At 51.9% G+C, this 19,139-nt stretch overlaps 1 protein-coding gene across 10 annotated transcripts in view; it reads left to right on the forward strand.

Annotated features, from left to right (window-relative positions):
- Positions 1-11,359, forward strand: part of ZNF48 (zinc finger protein 48) — a 242,055-nt gene extending 230,696 nt beyond the window's left edge. The window contains exons 1-4 of one of the 10 annotated variants that reach the window (XM_077985794.1): positions 7,431-7,591; positions 7,757-7,850; positions 8,699-8,807; positions 9,283-11,359. In XM_077985794.1, coding sequence (XP_077841920.1) covers positions 9,576-11,063 — 1,488 coding nt within the window. In that variant the 5' untranslated portion in view covers positions 7,431-7,591; positions 7,757-7,850; positions 8,699-8,807; positions 9,283-9,575 and the 3' untranslated portion in view covers positions 11,064-11,359. Of the gene's footprint in view, positions 1-7,430; positions 7,592-7,756; positions 7,884-8,698; positions 8,808-9,282 lie in introns of those variants that run through there. The other 9 variants (XM_077985793.1, XM_077985788.1, XM_077985789.1 and 6 more) reach the window with 9 other exon arrangements.
- The last annotated feature ends 7,780 nt before the right edge of the window (positions 11,360-19,139 follow it).

Genomic DNA, 19,139 nt, shown 5'->3' on the forward strand with positions numbered 1-19,139 from the left:
ATTCTGGCTAACACGGTGAAACCCCGCCTCTACTAAAAAATACAAAAAACTAGCCGGGCAAGGTGGCGGGCTCCTGTAGTCCCAGCTACTCGGGAGGCTGAGAAAGGAGAATGGCGTAAACCCGGGAGGCGGAGCTTGCAGTGAGCTGAGATCCGGCCACTGCACTCCAGCCTGGGTGACAGAGCAAGACTCCGTCTCAAAAAAAAAAAAAAATAAATAAATAAATAAAAAATAAAATAAAATAAAAAATGTAGGCCAGACAGTGGCTCACGTCTGTAATCTCTTTTTATTTATTTTTGAGACAGGGTCTCGCTTTGTCACCCATGCTTTAGTGTAGTGACACCACAATGACTCATTGCAGCCTCAAACTCTTGGGCTCAAGTGATCCTCCTGCCTCAACTTCCCAGCTAGCTGGGACAATAGTTGTGCACCACGATGCCCAGCTATTTTTTTTTTTTTTTTTTTTTTTGTCAAAGACAGGATCTCAATGTGTTGCTCAGGCTGGTCTCAAACTCCTGGCCTCAAATGATCCTCCCACCTCGGCCTCCCAAAGTGCTGGGATTATAGGTATGAGCCACTGCACCTGGCCTAATTTTTTTTATTTTTTAATTTTTATTGAGACAGAGTCTTGCTCTGTCGCCCAGGCTGGAGTGCAGTGGCACCATCTCAGCTCACTGCAATCTCCGCCTCCCAGCTTCATGCCATTCTCCTGCCTCAACCTCCTGAGTAGCTGGGACTACAGACGCCTGCCACCATGCCTGGCTAATTTTTTTGCATTTTTAGTAGAGATGGAGTTTCACTGTGTTAGCCAGGATGGTCTCGATCTCCTGACCTCGTGATCCACCCGCCTTGGCCTCTCGAAGTGTTGGGATTACAGGCGTGAGCCACCGCGCCCGGCCTTTTTCTTTTTCTTCTTTTTTATTTATTTTTAAGACAGAGTTTCGGTGGGGCGCGGTGGCTCACTCCTGTAATCCCAGCACTTTGGGAGGCTGAGGCGGGCGGTTCACCTGAGGTTGGGAGTTCGAGACCAGCCTAGCCAACATGTTGAAACCCTGTCTCCACTAAAAATACAAAAATTAGCCAGGCACGGTGGCGCATGCCTATAATCCCAGCTACTCGGGAGGCTGAGGCAGGAGAATCTCTTGAACCTGGGAGGCGGAGGTTGCACTGAGAAGAGATCAGCCATCGCACTCCAGCCTGGGGGACAAGAGTGAGACTTTGTCTCCAAAACAAAACAAAACAAAACAAAGAGAGTTTCACTCTTGTCCCCCAGGCTGGAGTACGATGGCGCGATCTCAACTCACTTCAACCTCCGCCTTCCGGGTTCAAGCGATTCTCTTGCCTCAGCCTCCCAACTAGCTGGGATTACAGGCGCCTGCCACCATACCAGACTAATTTTTGTATTTTTAGTAGACTCAGGGTTTCACCATGTTGTTCAGGCTGATCTCGAACTCCTGACCTCAGGTGCTCTGCTCGCCTTGGCCTCCCAATCACTATCTTTCTATAACCCAATTTTAGTATTTATCCTTCTCGTACGCCTATATATATGTATACATACTGTTTATATTTATAAAAATAGGGTCACACTGTAACTTTGGAAACATGCTTTTGTCACTTCATTTTTTTTTTTTTTAATTTGAGACAGAGTCTTGATCTCCTGACCTCGGACTCCCAAAGTGCTGGGATTATAGGCATGAGCCACTGCGCCCAGCCTTTTTTTTTTTTTTTTTTGACAGGGAGTTTTGCTCTTGTTGCCCAGGCTAGAGTGCAATGGCGCGATCTCGGCTCACCACAACCTCTGCCTCCTGGGTTCAAGTGATTCTCCTCCTACCTCAGCCTCCCAAGTAGCTGGGATTACAAGCATGCACCACCAGGTTCGGCTAATTTTGTTTTGTATTTTTAGTAGAGATAGGGTTTCTTTTTTTTTTTTTTTTTTTTTTTTTTTTTTTTGAGACGGAGTCTTGCTCTGTCGCCCAGCCCAGGCTGGAGTGCAGTGGCGCGATCTCGGCTCACTGCAAGCTCCACCTCCCGGGTTCACGCCATTCTCCTGCCTCAGCCTCCCGAGTAGCTGGGACTACAGGCGCCCACAACCGCGCCCGGCTAATTTTTTGTAATTTTTAGTAGAGACGGGGTTTCACCGTGGTCTCGATCTCCTGACCTTGTGATCCGCCCGCCTCGGCCTCCCAAAGTGCTGGGATTACAGGCGTGAGCCACCGCGCCCGGCCGAGATAGGGTTTCTTCATGTTGGTCAGGCTGGTCTCGAATTCCCAATTTCAGGTGATCCACCCACCTCAGCCTCCCAAAGTGCTGGGATTACAGGTGTAAGCCACCGTGCCAGGCCTGTTCTCTACATCTTTCCATGATATATGCACATGTACATTATCTGTTTTTGTTTTTGTGTTTGTTATAGCTGGGGCTACAGGTGCGCACCACCACACCCAGTTAAGCTTTTTGATTTTTAGTAAAGACAAGATCTTGCTATGTTGCCCAGGCTGGTCTTGAACTCCTGAACTTATATAATCCTCCCTTCTTGATCTCCCAAAGTCCTGGGATTACAGCTGCTGCACCTGGCCCAGGAAGTTATATATTTGAAGCATTTCTACATATTAATGCCAGGCCAGGTGCAGTGGCAACAGAGCGAGACCCTGTCTCAAAAAAACGAAACAGTCCAGGCGCAGTGGCCACGCCTGTAATCCCAGCACTTTGGGAGGTCAACATGGGTGGATCACCTGAGGTCAGGAGTTCAAGACCAGCCTGGCCAACATTGCGACACCCCATCTCTACTAAAAAAAATACAAAAAATTAGCCGAGCGTGGTGCCGCACACCTGTAATCTCAGCTACTCAGGAGGCTGAGGCAGGAGAATTGCTTGAACTCAGGAGGTGGAGGTTGCAGTGAGCTGAGATCGCGCCACTGCACTCCAGCCTGGGCGACAGAGTAAGACTCTATCTCAAAAGAAAATTAAAAATAAAGATAAATAAAAATAAAACAAAAACAACAATAACAAAAAGAAAACGAATTGCCCTGCAGAAAAGGCTCTTGCGGCCGGGCGTGGTGGCTCACGCCTGTAATCCCTGCACTTTGGGAAGCTGAGGAAGGCGGATCATGAAATCAGGAGTTAGAGACTAGCCTGGTCAACAAAATGAAACTTCGTCTCTACTAAAAATACAAAAATTAGCTGGGCATGGTAGTGCACTCCTGTAATTCCAGCTACTCGGGAGGCTAAGGCAGGAGAATTGCTTGAACCTGGGAGGTGGAGGTTGTGGTGAGCTGAGATGGTGCCACTGCACTCCAGCCTGAGCAACAGAGTAAGACTCTGTCTCAAAAAAAAAAAAAAAAGAGGCCGGGCACAGTGGCTCAAGCCTGTAATCCCAGCACTTTGGGAGGCCGAGACGGGCGGATCACGAGGTCAGAAGATCGAGACCATCCTGGCTAACACGGTGAAACCCCGTCTCTACTAAAAAAAAAAAATACAAAAAACTAGCCAGGCGAGGTGGCGGGCGCCTGTAGTCCCAGCTACTCGGGAGGCTGAGGCAGGAGAATGGTGTGAACCCGGGAGGTGGAGCTTGCAGTAAGCTGAGATGGTTCCACTGCACTCCAGCTGGGCGACAGAGCGAGACTCCGTCTCAAAAAAAAAAAAAAAAAAAAGACTCTTGCTTGGTCATTGTGTTAAATGTAGAGTTTATATGAATTAACAGTGACACCATAGTCCATTTATGTGCTTAATTCCAACTAATTATGACGAATCATTCACACGATATTTGGGGCTTGTTTGCCTCGACAAAGGAAGGCAGTACCTTGAGTTTCATATAGGGCAGTGTGTGGTGGACAGGACAGCTCTCTTCCCATTTAGTAATTATTTAGTAATTTGGATTAGTTCTTTTTTTTTTTTTTTTTTGAGACAGGGTCTTGTTCTGTTGCCCAGGCTGGAATGTAGTAGTGCGATCATAGCTTACTGCAGCCTTGAACACCTGGGCTCACTTCTCCCTCCCAAGTAGCTGGGACTAGAGCTTTGCACCACCATCCCTGGCAAATTCTCTTTTTTTAGTTGGAGTCTCGCTCTGTCACCCAGGCTGGAGTGCAGTGGCGCAATCTGGGCTCACTGCTGCATCCCCTCCCGGGTTCACGTGATTCTCCTGCCTCAGCCTCCTGAGTAGCGGGGACTATAGGCTCCCGCCACCACGCCCAGCTAATTTTTTGTATTTTTAGGAGAGAGGGTGCGTCAACGTGTTAGCCAGGATGGTCTCGATCTCCTGACCTCGTGATCTGCCCGCCTCGACCTCCCAAAGTGCTGGAATTACAGGCGTGAGCCACTGCACCTGGCCAAATAAGCTTACATTCTATCTTCATCTTTCACTGCTTTCCTAATATGTAAACTCACGGCACATTAAAACAGAACTATTCTCTATTTTCCTCTTTGAAGATAGGTCATAATCCATAGTCATCTTTGGATCTCAAGCTTCTAGCACACATTAGGTTTTCTTTTATTTTTATATTTTGAGACGGAGTCTTACTCTGTCGACCAGGCTAGAGTGCAGTGATCTCTGCTCACTGCAACCTCTGCCTCCAGGGTTCAAAGGATTCTCCTGCCTCAGCCTCCTGAGTAGCTGGGATTACAGGTGAGTGCCACCACACCTAGCTAATTTTTTTTATTTTTAGTAGAGACGGGGTTTCACCATGTTGGTCAGTCTGGTCTCAAACCCCTGACCTCACGATCTGCCCGCTTCAGCCTCCCAAAATGCTGGGATTGCAGGTGTGAGCCACCGTGCCTGGCGGTTTTCTTTTCTTTTGAGACAGAGTTTTGTTCTGTTGCCCAGGATGGAATGCAGTGGTGTGATCTCAGCTCGCTGCAACCTCCAGCTCCCAAGTTCAAGCAATTCTCCTGCCTCAGCCTCCCGAATAACTGGGATTATAGGCACATACCACCATACCCAGCTAATTTTTGTGTTTTAGTAGAGATGGGGTTTCACCCTGTTGGCCAAACTGGTCTCGAACTCCTGACCTCAGGTGATTCACTTGCCTCAGCCTCCCAAAGTGTGGGGATTATAGGCGTGAGCCACTGATCCCAGCCTAAGGTTTTCTTTTTCTTTCCTTTTCTTTTTTTTTTTTTTTTTTGTATCTTTGTATTTATTTATTTAATTTTATTTTTTCCTGAGGTGGAGTCTTACTCTGTCGCCCAGGCTGGAGTGCAGTGGCATGATCTCGGCTCACTGGAAGCTCTGCCTCCTGGGTTCATGCCATTCTCCTGCCTCAGCCTCCTGAGTAGCTGGGACTACAGGCGCCCACCACCATGCCCATCTACTTTTTTTGTATTTTTAGTAGAGATGGGGTTTCACCGTGTTAGCCATGATGGTCTCGATCTCCTGACCTCGTGATCTGCCCACCTCGGCCTCCCAAAGTGTTGGGATTACAGGCATGAGCCACAGCACCCAGCCCTGTATCTTTTTAGAGACAGGGTTTCACCATGTTGGCCAGACTGGTCTCAAACTCCTGACCTCATGTGATTCGCCTGCCTCGGCTTCCCAAAGTGTTGGGATTACAGATATGAGCCACTGCACCCGGCTGGGTCCATACAACTACCTTAACAGTCTCTCCTTTTTTTAGATGGGGTCTCGCTCTATTGCCCAGGCTGAAGTGCAGTGTCACAAACAGGGTTCACAGCAGCCTCTACCTCCTGGGCTCAGGTGATCCTCCTGCCTCAATCTCCAGTGTAGCCAAGACCACAGATATGTGCTACCATGCACAGCTAAATTTTTGGTTTTTTGTAGAGACAAGGTCCACTTTTTTGCCCAGGCTGGTTTCGAACTACTGGCCTCAAGTGATCCTCCCACCTTGGCCTCCCAAAGTGCTGGGATTACAGGCATGAGCCACTGGGCCCAGCCCGCTCTTTTTTTTTTTTTTTTTTTTTTATTATACTTTAAGTTCTAGGGTACATGTGCATAACGTGCAGGTTTGTTACATATGTATACTTGTGCCATGTTGGTGTGTCTCTTTTTTTTTTTTTTTTTTTTTTTTTTTTTTAGAGACAGGGTCTCGCTCTGTTGACCAGGATGGAGTACAGTGGCATGATGATGGCTCACTGCATCCTTGAATTTCCAGGTTCAGGGAATCCTCCCAGTTGGGATTACAGGGGCAGGCCACCAGGCCCAGCTAAATTCTCTAATTTCAGTGATTTGTGTACTTGCTCCTTTAGACTGGTAGCTCTCCAAGGACAAATCTTGCAGGTGTTTCAACTCTTTATCCCCAACTGTTGGCTTAGCACTAAGATGCTAATAAATGTGAATTAATACAGAAACCACAGTTACCCCCACCATCATTGGCAGAGGGGCTGAAGACACCTCCAGACACTCTCTCCACCCCAAAACCAAGCCCGCCCAGTGGGCGGATACTGGGATCTTGCTCCTGGGGCCTGGGAACCTGGGAACACAGCTCCAGCCAGGGCCCCACCAGGATGGGAAACAGGGCTTGTTCTTCAGCCTCTCCCTGAGCCTGGCCTTTGTAGTGCTGCCGACCTGTCCGGAGTCTTTCTGGCCGCCTCTTTCTTTGTGTCTCTTTCTCTTTGTCTCTGCCCGTTTCGCTGACTGCCGTCTTTTGTTCCTCTGCTCCTGGGCCTGTTTCTCTCCAGGCTCCCAGCCTCTTCTTACTGCTCCTCGGACTCTGCGTCAATGACTTTATCTCTTATTCGTTTCTACGTCTCTTTGTCTCTAGCGGCCAATCTTTGGCTCCCCGTATTTTTGGTCAGCCGCTGTCCCTCGGTCTCTCTCTGCCCTTGCGTCCTCTGTGACTCAAGGCTCTGATGTGAGTCTCTGGCTCAGGGTCTCTGTTCCGGGCCCCAGGTCTGATTCCATTTCCCCAGCAGCATTTACCCGGTGTCTGCCTCTAGCCTCTGCTCTTGCCTCGGTCTCCCCAGCCCAGCCCCCATTCCACCCCCACCCCCACCCCCACCCCGGGCCCTCGGCCTCTCGGACCAGCCCCGCTTTGTTTCCCATGTCTCGGCGCCCCGCCCCGCCCCGTCTGGGGTCTCCGCCGCCCTTTGTCTGCCTTGGTCTCTCCCCCACCCCCTTCCCCGAGTCCGTCTTTGGATCCCTCTTTCTTTGTCTCTCCCAGGCCGGGGTGGCTGGCGCAGTCGGCCGGCCCCGGAGGTCGGCGCGGGTGGCCGGAGACACACAGCCACAATTGCGAAGAGCCTCGGGCCTCATTACCCAGCTGCAGCCCAGGAGGCACACGGTTAATACCACCGAGTTCGGGCCGCCGTCCTCGGCTTAGAGTAGCCCCTGGGCCGCACGCTGCCGCCCGCGGGCCACCGAGCTCCCGCCGACGCGGGCGACCCCCACAGGCGCGCAGCTCCTCCAAGGTCCTAGAGCGGCTCCGTGCGGCCCCGCGCTTCCGCTTCCCGTCCCCGCCCCCGGCGGCCGCCCCCGGGACGGCTGGGTCCGAGCCCCCTCCTGGCTTGGCGCGGAGCCCGCATCCCGGAGCCGCTGGCGGCTCGGGCACCCGCACCCCGCTGAGGAGCTCCGGAGGGCGCCGGGGTGGCGGAGCCGGCGTCGGCCGGCAAGGTGAGAGCGGCGGCTGCGCGCCGAGAGGAGCAGCAGGTGCAGGGGCGGCCGGCGGCGCGGGCGGGGGGCACCCGGAGCCGCGCCCGTACCTGGGACCCGACGCCACCCGGTGCCAGCGCTGGCCGGCAGAGGGCAGCGGCAGGGCGCCGCGGGCCACACATGGCTGTGTGACCGCGGGATGCTGTCTGTCCTCTTGCTCAGGGCGGCGTGCCGGCGATGGAGCGCGCGGTAGAGCCCTGGGGCCCGGATCTCCACGGCCAGGAGGAGAGGGAGCCGCTGAGAGGCGCCCGCACAGGTGAGGGCCTCGGCCGTGCGCCACCACGGACAGGTAACGGCCGGTGGGGACTGCGATGCTTGGCTTTGTCCGGCCGAGATGCAGGAAGATCGGACGTGAGCTGTGCCTCCGGGGAGAAAGGGGGAGGGGAGCAAACATCGAGGGAGGGAACGGAGCTTTCCGAACACCTACTGTGCACCAGGCCGGGAGGGGCTCTTCACGGCCTCTGCCCCCTCCCCCACGGCCTTTCTCGTCCTCTCTGCCTCTGCCCTACTTCAGGTTTCATTCTGTTTTATCCTGGCAATTGCAGTAGCCTCCTCTCTGCCCCTTTCTCTCCACTGATGCATTCTGCCGCCAGATTGATCTAAGTCCAGATATAATCTGTGTCTCTTCTGGAAAACCTTCCCTAGCGTCCCCTTGTCTCCTAATTAAAAGCCTTAGCTAGTGTCCAATCCAAACCGTGCGTGCTCAGGCTAGTGCCAACATCCTTTGACACCTTATCTTCCATTCCACTCCATTATTTTCTCGTCGCTCTGCCGTAATGCCAGTTCCTACTTCCTTATCTCCTATCTCTCTTGTGACAACATAGTTATTCTGAACTCACAATTATAACCATTGATACTTTATCTTATCTCTCCTACCACCCTAAGCTTCTTGAGGAAGGGATGTGTGCCTGGGTTCTCTCAGGTACACACAGGATAACTGATGTAATAAATTACTGAATGGGCTAATATAAGATAATAATAGCAAATACTAGGTTTTCAAAATAGACAGTATAATGCAGGGATTAACATGGGATTGAGTGTCAGACAGACCTTAAGACACTAGGCTTTGCTACTTTTTTTCTTTTTTTTTTTTTTTGGCGACAGGGTCTCACTGTGTCACCCAGGCTAGAGTGGCACAATCACAGCTCACTGCAGCCTACACCTCCTGGGCTCAAGTGATCCTCCTACCTCAGCCTCCCAGTAGCTGGGACCAGCTAATTTTTGTATTTTTTTGTAAAGATGGGGTCTCACCATGTTGCCCAGGCTGGTTTCTAACTCCTGGGCTTAAGTGATCCACCCACCTCAGCCTCCCAAAGTGCTAGGATTACAGGTGTGAGCCACCTTGCTGGCCTGGCTTTGCTACTTTCTAACCTTTCTAACCTCCAGCAAAGGGACTTAAATTCTCTGAGTCTTTCCATGCCTGTAATATGGGGATAGTCATAGTGTTATAGTATTGTTTGCAAGGATTGAATACTAATGCTGAGTTCGGTGAATGGCATACATTAAGGGCCCAGTTAAAACAAGTTTTTATTGCGAGGCACAGATAGTAAGTGCACCAGAGGTTGACAGGAGACAGATTGGGGCTCCCGTGACCACAGATTGTCAAGGGAGTCTTCCTGGAGAGGTTGCTGTCAAAGATAAGGACTGAGCCAAAGGGGAGGGTCTACAACTTCCTTTTCTTTCCTCAGGTCTAGGGAGTGAGAACGTGATTTCCCAGCCGAATGAGTTCGAACATACCCCACAGGAAGATGGCTTGGGGTTCAAGGAAGAAGAAGATTTGGCCCCAGATCATGAAGTAGGAAATGCCTCTCTCAAACCTGAAGGCATCCAGAACTGGGATGACTTATGGGTCCAGAGAGAGGGTCTAGGAAAGCCTCAGCCTCAGGACAGAGGCCCCCGGCTCCTGGGGGAACCACGCTGGGGCCAGGCTAGTAGTGATCGGGCCGCTGTGTGTGGTGAGTGTGGCAAGAGCTTCAGGCAGATGTCAGATCTGGTGAAACACCAGCGGACCCACACGGGGGAGAAACCCTACAAGTGTGGGGTCTGTGGCAAGGGCTTTGGGGATAGCTCTGCCCGGATCAAACACCAGCGGACTCATAGTGGGGAGAAGCCCTATAGAGCCCGGCCACCAGCCCAGGGTCCCCCAAAGATTCCTCGGTCCCGGATCCCTGCTGGTGAGCGCCCCACTATCTGTGGTGAATGTGGCAAGAGCTTCCGGCAGAGTTCTGACCTGGTGAAACACCAGCGGACACACACTGGTGAGAAGCCCTACAAGTGTGGCATATGTGGCAAGGGCTTTGGTGACAGTTCCGCCCGCATCAAGCACCAGCGGACACACCGGGGGGAGCAGCCCCCCCGACCAGTGGTGCCCCGACGGCAGCCATCTCGGGCAGCCACAGCAGCTACCCAGGGACCGAAGGCCCAGGACAAGCCATATATCTGCACTGATTGCGGCAAAAGGTTTGTGCTCAGCTGCAGCCTCCTGAGTCACCAGCGCAGTCACTTGGGGCCCAAGCCCTTTGGCTGTGATGTGTGTGGAAAGGAGTTTGCCCGGGGATCCGACCTGGTGAAGCACCTGCGGGTACACACGGGTGAGAAGCCCTACCTCTGCCCAGAGTGCGGCAAGGGTTTCGCGGACAGCTCCGCCCGAGTCAAACACCTCCGCACCCACAGTGGCGAGAGGCCCCATGCCTGCCCGGAATGCGACCGTACCTTCAGCCTCAGCTCTACCCTTCTTCGCCACCGCCTCACTCACATGGAGCCCCAGGACTTCAGCTTCCCAGGCTATCCCCTACCTGCTCTGATCCCTAGCCCACCCCCACCTCCTCTGGGCACCAGCCCCCCGCTGACACCTCGAAGTCCCTCACACTCTGGTGAGCCTTTTGGCCTGCCTGGCTTGGAGCCGGAGCCTGGGGGCCCACAGGCCGGGGAGCCACCCCCACCACTGGCGGGCGACAAGCCCCACAAGTGCCCTGAGTGTGGCAAGGGCTTCCGCCGAAGCTCTGACCTGGTGAAACACCATCGCGTGCACACAGGGGAGAAACCCTACCTCTGTCCTGAATGCGGCAAGGGTTTTGCTGACAGCTCAGCCCGAGTCAAGCACCTCCGCACCCACCGTGGTGAACGGGCCCGGCCACCACCACCATCCACTCTCCTGCGGCCACATAACCCACCTGGCCCAGTACCCACAGCCCCTCGACCCCGAGTTCGGGCCCAGCCTTCTGGACCCAGCCAGCCCCACGTGTGTGGCTTCTGTGGGAAGGAGTTCCCCCGAAGCTCAGATCTGGTCAAACACAGGCGTACACACACAGGGGAGAAGCCATACAAGTGTGCAGAGTGTGGCAAGGGTTTTGGTGACAGTTCTGCCCGCATCAAGCACCAACGTGGGCACCTGGTCCTGAGGCCCTTTGGGATAGGGGATGGTAGGGCAAGGCCCCTCAAGCAGGAGGCACCAACAGGACTGGAATGACAGGTCCAGGGAGGGTGGAGGCCCAGGAGACCAAAGGGAGGGGCTCTGCTGCTTAGCAAAGAAAAGGCCTGGGAGGTGGTGGGAGGGAGAAGGAAGGGAAGAAAGGGGAGGAAGGAGAATAGATAGAAATAGGGATTGGAGAGAGTAACCTTGAAGCTCAGGAAACTGTCCTGGCTGGGCCCAGTCAGGATCTTGCCAGGACGGGCTGTACCCCTGGCTTCTAGAAGACTGCCTAGCACATAGTAGGCATTCGATACTTGTTGAATAAATAAACTGGCTTTCACCTGAGGACTCAACCCTGAATTCCTGTTGCCTCATCTGTTAAGAACTGACACTTTCCCCTTGCTGGGCAGGTAGTACACACCTGTAATCCCAGCACTTTGGGGGGATGAGGTGGGAGAGTCACTTGAGCCCAAAAGTTTGAGGCTGCAGTAAGCTGATTGCACCACTGATGCCTCCCAACCTTGCTCTGGGAGACCAACGCCTGAACCAGGGTTTGTTTACCTTTTGAGCTGCAGTGATGGAGCTTCTGGAATTTAAGGTAATGGGATGAGGCAGGGGTATCTTGATCATCCGGATGGGGCAAATACTGCTCTGTGGCATGGTGGTACCCACCCCTATGGAGGGGCACTCTTGGACAGAGCCCAGACCTTTGTGCCCTGGAGGGAGCCAACCCACCCTGACACGGAGACACTGGCAGAATAGACCAGAGACAGAAGGTGCACTCATGGTATCCAGCCTGGATGCCAAGCCCCAGTCCTGGTGGATAGCAGAGGCCAGCTGGCTGGGAGAAAGGCAGGACGCTCTGAGGCCTGGCAGCCACATTTCCATGTGTCTCTTTACCAATAAACGGATTCTCGTCTGAGGCTTGGACTGTGTGTGTGTACACACAGGCATGAAAAAGGTGGAAAGGGGTGTCTGCGGGCAAAATTCAAACTGTAAATTTTGTGTGGTTCCCTTGCTCTGTTTGAGCCCATTAAATAAAGAGGTTGTCTTGGCGTAGTCAGCGGCTTTCTGGCTCCGACGTCTGGTTCAAAAACAGCCGCCAGCTGCATCAGCCGATGCCCCGCCTGAGGTCTGGCTGCCCGCAGGCACCACCTACGCCACAGCATCCAGCGCGACCCTTAAAAGGAAAACCGCGCGGCACTCCAGAGGGAAGGCAGCGAGGAGGAGGAGGAGGGGGCGTGCGGGGGGCGCTGTTGCTATGGCGACGGCTGTCGGCGGGAGGCGGCCCACAGGTCTGGAACCTGCGTGGAAAGCCCGGACGCCGGCGCGCCGCCCACCGGGACCTGGGAAACCCGACATCCGAGACCCTTTTTATGCGTCGGCAAAAGAGTCATTCGGCTGCACGGCCCAAAGGGAGGGCAAACAGAGTGCTCCTTCACCCCCAAAAAAGCCCGCCGGATTTCTCACCGCCCTGCTGGGCCTCGGAAGCACGTCTGCAATCCCTCGCGTTTTGAGAACCACTGGCCAGATCGGCCAGAGATTAAAGAAAAAAAAAGTCCAGGGCGATTCTCCCCTCTAAGCAATGAAGGCAATGAAATACAGGCTCTCAAGTTCCCGCCCCCCACTCTCCGCGATCTCCGTGCGGGAAGAATCCCTGGACGGGTTCTCGCGAGATCGTAAGCACCGGCCTGGCTTCCCTAGAAACGGACCAGGGCTGGCTGCAGTGCGGCTCCTCCTGCTCCGCCCGCGCTTTCCAAATTGCTGGGCTCTCAAAACCCTAGAACCCTGCGTTCGGGGCTGGGGCTCTTGATGGCCTGAGGGGAGCTCTTTGGGGCTTCTGGAAGTTCCTTCTTCCTGGTTTTCCTAGCTCCCTTCCCTACCAGTGTGCCCTCCAAGCCGACCTTCAGTGAACTTTCTTTTCTTTTTTTTTTGAGACGGAGTCTCTCTCTGTCGGCCAGGCTGGGGTGCAGTGGCGCGATCTTGGCTCACTGCAACCTCTGCCTCCCGGGTTCAAGCGATTCCCCTGCCTCAGTCTCCTGAGTAGCTGGGATTACAGGCGCGCGCTACCACGCCCGACTAATTTTTGTATTTTTAGTAGAGACGGAGTTTCACCATGTTTATCAGTCTGGTCTCGAACTCCTGACCTCGTGATCCGCCCACCTCAGCCTTCCAAAGTGCTGGGATTACAGGCGTGAGCCACCACGCCTGGCCACTTTCTTTTCTTGATTTCTTACTTTCTTTTTTTTTTGAGACAGAGTCTCACTCTGTCGCTTAGGCTAGAGTGCAGTGGCAGGATCTTCGGCTTACTGCAACCTCCGCTCGGGTTCAAGCGATTCTCCTGCCCCAGCCTCCCTAGTAGCTGGGATTAAGCCACCACGCCCAGCTAATTTTTTTTATTTTTAGTAGGGGTGGGATTTCACCATGTTGGCCAGGCTGGTCTCGAGCTCCTGACCTCAGGTGATCTGCCTGCCTCTGCCTCCCAAAGTGCTGGGATTTATAGGCATGAGCCACCGTGCCTGGCCTGCTTTCTAAAATTACATCTGGCCATGTCACTCCCCCATTAAAACCCCACTGGATCACCTCTACATGCTGTCCCTAAAGCCTTTCATTGGCACTCAAGCCCTTCCACTTGTGTAGTTTCAGCCCTGGGCTCCTTAAATGTGGTTTCCTTTACTTGGAATGCTCCTCCACCACTACCCACCTCTTGTTAATCTCCTCTGTCAAAACACCTCAAGCACTACTTCCTCCAAGAAGCCTACTCTGACCCTCCAGCCTGGGTTAGTTAGAATCCCCTTCTCTGAGCAACCCCCCTCTCTGAGCACCTAACACATGAAGAGCTTCTTGAGGGTAATAAGTTACTCACTCAACAGCTGCACCTGTTGTGTGCTGTGTACTGAGATAGAAAGATAAAGACAAAGTCCCTGACCTGTTTTTATGCGGGAGATAGACATTGAACAAATAATTACAAGTGAGGTGAGAAATGTCCAGCAAACCTATGAGCGGGAGAGAATCCTCTGTGATCCAAAGGCCTCTCCATGCCAGGTGCGGTGGCTCAGCTCTGTCATCCCAGCATTTTGGGAGGTTGAGGCAGGAGGCCAGGAGTTCGAGACCAGACTGGGCAACATAGTTAGACATCTCTACAAAAAATACAAAAATTAGGTGGAACGCACCTGTAGTCCCAGCAACTCAAGAGGCTGAGGTGGGAGGATCGCTTGGGCCCAGGAAGTTGAGGCTGCAGTGAGCCATGATCACTCCAATGCACTCCATCCTGGGCAAAAGAGCGAGATCCTGTCTCCCAAAAACAAAAACGACTCCTGCCACCACCAAAAAATACTGTAGTCCCAGCTACTCGGGAGGCTGAGGCAGGAGGATCGCTTGAGCCTGGGAGGTGGAGGTTGCAGTGAGCTGTGACTGCACACTGCACTCCAGCCTGGGGGACAGAGTGAGACCCTGTATCAAAACAAACAAACAAACAAACAAAAAAACATATATATATATATATATTTCCACAACCTACTGCCTCCTGGCCAATCTGGCAAACTCCCACTCATCTTTAGTTTTTGTTTGTTTGTTTGTTTTTTTAGAGATGGGGTCTCACTATATTGCCCAGGCTGGAATACAGTAGCTATTCACAGGCACAAACATAGTGCACTATAGCATTGAACCCCTGGGCTCCAGCAGTCCTCCTGCCTCAGCCTCCTAAGTAGCTAGGACCATAGGTGTGCATCACTACACCTGACACCCACTCATCTTTCAAGGTTCTTCACAGTTACCTTCTCAGTGAGACCTGCACCAAATACCTAATACCCGCAAAGGAGTTGTTCACTTACCCCACTCTTCTCCTGCCAGAACACCCTATTGTCCTTTTCATATATCACTCATACTGTATATTTATATGTATTTTTTAAATCAGAAGCTTCTTTTTTTAAATTTTTTTATTTTCTGAGACAGGGTCTCACTTTGTCACCCAGGCTGGAGTGCAGCATGCAATATCGGCTCACTGCAGCCTCGACCTCCCTGATTCAAGTGCTCCTCCTTCCTCAGCCACACAGGTATCTGGGACTACAGGCATGTGCACCATTATGCTCAGCTAATTTTTTTTTTTTTTTTGGTGATTTTTGTAGAAATGGGGTTTCACCACATTTCCCAGGCTGGTCTCCAACTCCTGAGCTCAAGCAATCCACCTGCCTCAACCTCCCAAAGTGCTACGATTACAGGTGAGAGCCACTGTGTCCCGCCCACAAGCTTCTCTTTCTCCTTCTCCTTCTTTTTTTTTTTTTTTTAAGACAGGGTCTTGCTCTGTTGCCCAGGCTGGAGTGCAGTGGCACAATCTCAGCTCACTGCAACCTCCACCTCCTGGGTTCAAGCGATTCTCATGCCTCAGCCTCCCGAGTATCTGGGATTACAGGCATGTGCCACTATGCCCAGCTAATTTTTGTATTTTTAGTAAAGACAGGGTTTCACCATGTTGGCCAGACTGGTCTTGAACTCCTGACCTCAAGTGACTACTTGCCTTGGACTCCCAAAGCGTTGGTATTACAGGTATGGGCCATTGCTCCCAGCCCCAAATACTTCTTTTTGTTTTTTTTTGAGACAGAGTTTAAGCGATTCTCCTGCTCAGCCTCCCAAGTAGCTGGGACTATAGACATGCGCCACTACGCTCGGCTAATTTTTGTATTTTTAGTAGAGATGGGGTTTCACTATGTTGGCCAGGCTGGTCTCGAACTCCTGACCTCAGGTGATCCACCTGCCTCGGCCTCCCAAAGTGCTGGGATTATAGGCATGACCACCGCGTGTGGCCCAAAAACTTCTTTACTAGACTATGAGATCCTCAAGAACATGAACTAGATCGTATTGCAAGTAGATACCTGTACATGATTGCAGGGCACATCAATGGAGCCCTTTACCTTCTTTTTCCAAGTTCCTGTTTAAAATAGCAGGAGGCTCCTTCCAGTAGGGCTTTCACTGCCAGAGACAGGCTCCTGGCTGAGTCTCCTCACTGATTCTCTTTTAATCAGGGTGAGATGCATTGCTTTCGCTAGAGGTTGGGTTCTGGCCAAGTTTACCCCCTGCCTACCTCTCCTCCATCTCCCCTGCTGCATTTCCCCTTGTTCATTTCTTTGGATGCTCAGATCCAGCAACACAAGCCTTCTTCCTATTCCTCAAACACACCAAGATTCTTCTCCAAGGCCTCTGCAGTTCAGTCTCAAACACTAGTCTTCCAGATTTTCAAATGGCTAACCCTTTCTCATCATTAAAGGTTCATCTCAAATATTGTATCCAGGCCAGATGCGGTGGCTCACACCTATAATCCCAGCACTTTGGGAGGCCGAAGCGGGTGGATCACTTGAGGTCAGGAGTTTGAGACCAGCCTGGCTCACATAGTGAAACCCCTGTCTCTACTGAAAATACAAAAAATTAGCCAGGCGTGGTGGCAGGTGCCTGTAATCCTAGCTACTCGGGAGGCTGAGGCAGGAGAATTACTTGAACCCGGGAGGCGGAGGTTGCAGCGAGCCAAGATCCCGCCACTGTACACCAGCCAGGGCGACAGTTGGAGACTCCGTCTCAAACAAACAAACAAACAAAATATTGTATCCAGGCTGGGCACAGTGGCTCACGCCTGTAATCCCAGCACTTTGGGAGGCCAAGGCAGGTGGATCACTTGAGGTCAGGAGTTCAAGACCAGCCTGGCCAACATGGAGAAACCCTGTCTCTACCAAAAATATAAAAAAATTAGTTGAGTGTGGTGGTGCACACCTGTAATCTCAGCTACTCGGAGGCTGAGGCAGGAGAATCCCTTGAACTTGGGAGGTGGAGGTTGCAATTGAGTCAAGATCGTGCCACTGCACTCCAACCTAGGTGACAGAGTGAGACTCCATCTCAAAAAAAAAAAAAAAAATTGTATCCTGAGACGCCTTCCCTGCCTGCCCCTGTTACCATAGCCGCTCCCTGTTGGATCATCTTGTCAGATTTCCCTCGTTGTACCTATTATTATCTGATATTATCTTCCTTATTTACATGTTTACATTTTTTTTGCACCCTTAGTAGTGCCACAAGAGCCAAGATTTTTATGTTTTGTTCACTACTACATCTCCCATACCTAGAATGGTGACAGGTACATAGGACTCAATAAATACTCAGAGAGGCTGGGTGTAGTGGCTCAAGCCTTTAATTCCAGCACTTTGGGAGGCCGAGGCGGGTGGATCACGAGGTCGGGGTTTGAGACCAGCCTGGCCAACATGGTGAAACCCTGTCTCTACAAAATATACAAAAATAGCCGGGTGTGGTGGTGTGTGCCTGTAATCCCACCTACTTGGGAAGCTGAGGCAGGAGAATCACTTGAGCCTGGGAAGCGGACGTTGCAGTGAGCCTAGACTGTGCCATTGCACTCCAACCTGGGTGACAGAGCAAGACTCCATCTCAAAAAAAAAAAAAAAAAAAAATACTCAGAGAATGAACACAATAAAGTGGCTTTTGGGGATCATGTGTGAGTATCCAGGCATTTGATTCCTTTTCCCAGCTCTGCGAAAGAGCCAACTTTATAACTTAATTCCTGAGAGGTAATTTGGTGCAATAGAAGAGCACAAGCTTTGCATCTGCTGCTTGCCAGCTGTGTGACTTTGAGCAAATTACTCAACTTCTCTAAGCTTCAGTTTCCTCTTTTGTCCAATGGAGATATTATTGATCCCAACAAGGCTGTTGTAAAGAGACAACATAGGACTTGTAAGCACTTATTGAATGTTATTTCTCTTTTCCTTCATGATTTCTGAATCTTAGTTGCCCCATTCATAAAATGGGAGACTTGCATATCTGCTTTTTCCTTTTTAAATTTAATTTAATTTATTTTTATTTTTTGAGACAGAGACTCACTCAGTCACCCAGGCTGGAGTGCAGTGGCGCGATCACAGCTCACTGCAAGCTCCACCTCCCGGGTTCACGCCATCCTCCTGCCTCAGCCTCCCCAGTAGCTGGGACTATAGGCGCCCGCCACTACGCTTGGCTAATTTTTTTGTATTTTTAGTAGAGACGGAGGTTTCACCGTGTTAGCCAGGATGGTCTTGATCTCCTGACCTTGTGATCCGCCCGTCTCTGCCTCCCAAATGCTGGGATTACAGGCGTGAGCCACCTCGCCCGGCTAATATCTGCTTTTTCAAGCGAAGTGGCTATTTTTCAAAGGAAGCGGAATTTGTATATTTTCATATAAAATATATTTTTATATTAAATATTCCAATTTATTTTTTTTTTCTTGAGACAGAGTTTCGATCTTATTGCCCAGGTTGGAGTGCAATGGCGCGATCTCGGCTCACTGTAACCACTGCCTCCCGAGTTCAAGTGATTCTCATGCCTCAGCCTCTGGAGTAGCTGGGATTACAGGCGTGCACCACCACGCTGGGCTAATTTTTGTCTTTTTAGTATAGACGGGATTTCACCATGTTGGTCAGGCTGGTCTCGAAATCCTGACCTCAAGTGATCCACCGGCCTCCGCCTCCCAAAACGCTGGGATTACAGGCATGAACCACCGCGCCCGGCCTTGAAAATGATTTTTTTTTTTTTTTTTTTTTGAGACGGAGTCTCGCTCTGCCGCCCAGGCTGGAGTGCAGTGGCCGGATCTCAGCTCACTGCAAGCTCCGCCTCCCGGGTTCACGCCATTCTCCTGCCTCAGCCTCCGGAGTAGCTGGGACTACAGGCGCCCGCCACCGCGCCCGGCTAGTTTTTTGTATTTTTTTTAGTAGAGACGGGGTTTCACCGTGTTAGCCAGGATGGTCTCGATCTCCTGACCTCGTGATCCGCCCGTCTCGGCCTCCCAAAGTGCTGGGATTACAGGCTTGAGCCACCGCGCCCGGCCGATTTTTTTTTTTTTGAGACGGAGTCTCGCTCTGTTGCCCAGGCTGGAGTGCATTAGTGAGATCTCGGCTCACTGCAAGCTCAGCCTCCCAGCTTCACGCCATTCTCCTGCCTCAGCCTCCTAAGTAGCTGGGACTACAGGCGCCCGCCACCACGCCCGGCTAATTTTTTGTATTTTGTTTAGTAGAGACGGGGTTTCACCGTGTTAGCCAGGATGGTCTCGATCTCCTGACCTCGTGATCCGCCCGCCTCGGCCTCCCAAAGTGCTGGGATTACAGGCGTGAG

The sequence above is a fragment of the Macaca mulatta genome, chromosome 20, assembly GCF_049350105.2.
Source record: "Macaca mulatta isolate MMU2019108-1 chromosome 20, T2T-MMU8v2.0, whole genome shotgun sequence".
In the NCBI taxonomy this organism is placed as follows: Eukaryota; Metazoa; Chordata; class Mammalia; order Primates; family Cercopithecidae; genus Macaca; species Macaca mulatta.